Source organism: Galeopterus variegatus, unplaced genomic scaffold (genome assembly GCF_000696425.1).
Source record: "Galeopterus variegatus unplaced genomic scaffold, G_variegatus-3.0.2 Scaffold3879, whole genome shotgun sequence".
Lineage (NCBI taxonomy): Eukaryota > Metazoa > Chordata > Mammalia > Dermoptera > Cynocephalidae > Galeopterus > Galeopterus variegatus.
The window spans coordinates 80,414-83,168 of record NW_007729990.1 but is presented as its reverse complement, the minus strand read 5'-3'; the positions used below and the strand labels follow the sequence as shown (position 1 = coordinate 83,168).

The following is a 2,755-nucleotide window of genomic DNA, read 5'->3' as shown; positions in this document are numbered from 1 at the left end:
GGAAGAGAATTGGCTTCATCGGCCTCATGCTGCTCCCAGCCCCACCCAGGCCTGCAGGGGCAGGAGCTCTGCCAGGGTGGAGATGGTGTTCCATGTTTGCTGAGCTGGCCCCTCTCCATCTGCTCATTCAACCTGAAGGTCATAACCATGCGCTGGGCGTTCTTCAAAATATGAAAGCAGCTAGTGACAGCTTTAGCCCATTCACTTACAAAACCAGCTGTTGACACAAAAGGATCAGCTTCCTGTTTACCATCAGCCAAGACAGAGTAGCTGTGCTTCCTGCCCGTGTGGAGCTTGGCACACAGGCCGGGGTCTGTCAGTCAGGGTGGTGGGGCTGAATGCTTGCTCTGTGCTTGGCTGGCTGGGGGTAGGGGGCCCCCACGGCCTGGGTCCTGGACACGGGCCACTTTGGGAGGGCACCAGCTTTGGCTCCAGAACCAGTTCAGAAAGGAAGCAAACAAGGGAGGTAGGCTGTCTCATTGCTGGCTTCCTCCTTAGCAATTCTCCCCTGTGGGGCCCAATCCAGACAAAGGCCCTTGGCACAAAACTGAGTCTTGGAATAAATTTGTATCTTTTGTTTTTAACTCTCCAGGGAGCAGGATGTCGGTGCCTCTGAGGAAACTGGTCCTTCTCACCAGTGCTGACTACCGGGGGCACCTCACGTACTACCTCATCCACAGTAAGTGTGCCAGGCTTCCTCCTGCTGCTCCCTCAGAGGAAATGCTGGAGATTCTTTCAGCAGATTAGAAAATAGACCAGAGGCTATTTTAGAAGCCAGTCCACCATTTCATTGGCTAAAGCTTCCTCTTTATCCCATAATCCCAGTTTTTCCAGGAGCCCCAATTACAAATAAAAGGACCAGGATTCATTTGCAGAAGATGACCTGCAAAGCAAGATGGGCTTTGATGTCAGTGCACACACATGGGGTCTGGGAAGATTCCTGAGATTATAGAGAGAGAGGACAGAGGCTCACATGGCACAGACTGTTTCTTGAGGGCGCGTAGCCACATTACCCTGCCCTTCTCTGCGGTCGATTTAATGGAGGGGAGGCCTTGAGCAAGGGGCTTGGCAAAATCCTGACCCCATGCAGCGTTTTGATGGGACTTTTAGCCCCACTGCACCCAAATTTGAATTTGTGAAGACAGGCCACAATTATTGTCAGCAGCCAAGACATTTAAGGTCATTTCAATGCTAAATGATGGCAAAGCAGCTGCAGTATTTTTCTAGGCTGACTTTTTGGAGGCTGCTTGATCCTTGCCCAGCTGGCTCCACCCTGACTTGTAGCATTTTCAGTTCCTCCCAGGATGTGAGCAGTGTCCCCAGCAGACAAGCAGTCAGAGCGCAGCATCCTCTCCTCTCCCCTTCACCTTCCTGCAGACTCGGCCCAGAGCCCCTGAGTCTGGAGATGGCCCGAGATGGACATTCCTGCGGGTGACTTGGACGGAGTAACTCAGCCTCCTCTCTGGAGTAACCTGGCCCTCTGCTCTGACAGCCCGTCCCCGCTGAGGGCTGGAGGCGGCCAGCAAGCCCCACTGGGCGGCTGAGACCTGCACCTGCAGCCGGGGCCCTGGTGGGGGAGTCCTTCACCTCCGGAGTCTCCTAACCTTATCTGTGTGATGAGGGGTAACCGTAGTGCCTGTAACCACCTTCCCCTTCATTACTGTGGTTGGACCTGCAGGAGGGAAGCTCTTTCCTTTGCCCAACAGAACACCCTACCCAGAAGCCTCCCTTTGTTCTCTCCCTTGGGCAGCTTGTGTAGGGAGGTCCTTCCCCAAGTCCCCAGTCACCTTTGGGCTAAGAAGGATTCCTGAGACTGAGAGCAGTTCTAGCTTGAAATGTTGGCTTACATCCGTAAACTTGACACGAGCATTTTCACGTCCTGTTTCTTGGTCTGAGGGTTTTGTTGTTATTGTCGTGGTCTATTTTATGCTTCATCTTAGTGGAAGGAGCAGTGTCCAGAAGTCAGCCGGCTTAGACACTGCTCCAGCTTTGCCTTGGACCAGCAGTGTCACTCTGAGCAGGTCATGGAATCATAGGACTTTAGAACTGAGGGGAAACTGGAGAAGAGCTGATCAACTCCATAGATGAAATGAGGCAATGAATGAACTGAGGAAATAAGATGAAGAAATTGAGGCAGAGAAAGGTCAAGGGCCTTACCCAGGGTCGTCTGCTCATCCCCACAGCTACTGCCTTTCTGTGCTTTAGTTTTCAAGTATGTAAAATGGACAGTTTAGAGTGGATGGTCTCTACTTATTCTTCCATCCACAAATTTCACATTTCTGTTTCTGTTTCCACCCTGTACATCACTGTATTATTTAACTTTCTACAGAGATTCTACCTGACCAAGTTCAATAAAGAAAGAAAAAAACAATAACATCTGTCTTTCCTACTTAGAAACTTTTTCCAGGGCTTTGTATTACCAGATGGCATTGGAGCAACTGCAAAGCCACCCCAAGGCACTGGAAGCTCCGGGCAGTCCTCTCAACGCACACTATCTCCAGCTCACCGACAAGCACAGCTTCGTGGACATTGCCAATGCCCAGGTGACATGCTCTCCCTGCACACTGCAGGAGAGGACGGATGCGGTCATCTGGAAGGAGTGTTGGAGGAAGCTGGAGTTAAGGATTTGGGATGGGAAAATCCACTAAGTAAAACTGCTACTAGGTTTAGCACCTTTTAAAAAACTTTTTTTTGTTGTTATAGATTTTTATGTTATATTTATATAGTATAAATTTACATTATTATGGATTAATTT

General features: G+C 50.1%; 1 protein-coding gene across 1 annotated transcript in view; it reads left to right on the top strand.

Moving 5' to 3' along the window:
• The first annotated feature begins 6 nt into the window (after positions 1–6).
• Positions 7–2,755, top strand: part of LOC103601786 (cytochrome c oxidase assembly factor 1 homolog) — a 9,581-nt gene continuing 6,832 nt past the window's right edge. The window contains 3 exon segments of the mRNA XM_008586209.1: positions 7–138; positions 593–679; positions 2,395–2,543. Of these exon segments, the coding sequence (XP_008584431.1) occupies positions 27–138; positions 593–679; positions 2,395–2,543 (348 nt within the window). The 5' untranslated portion in view covers positions 7–26.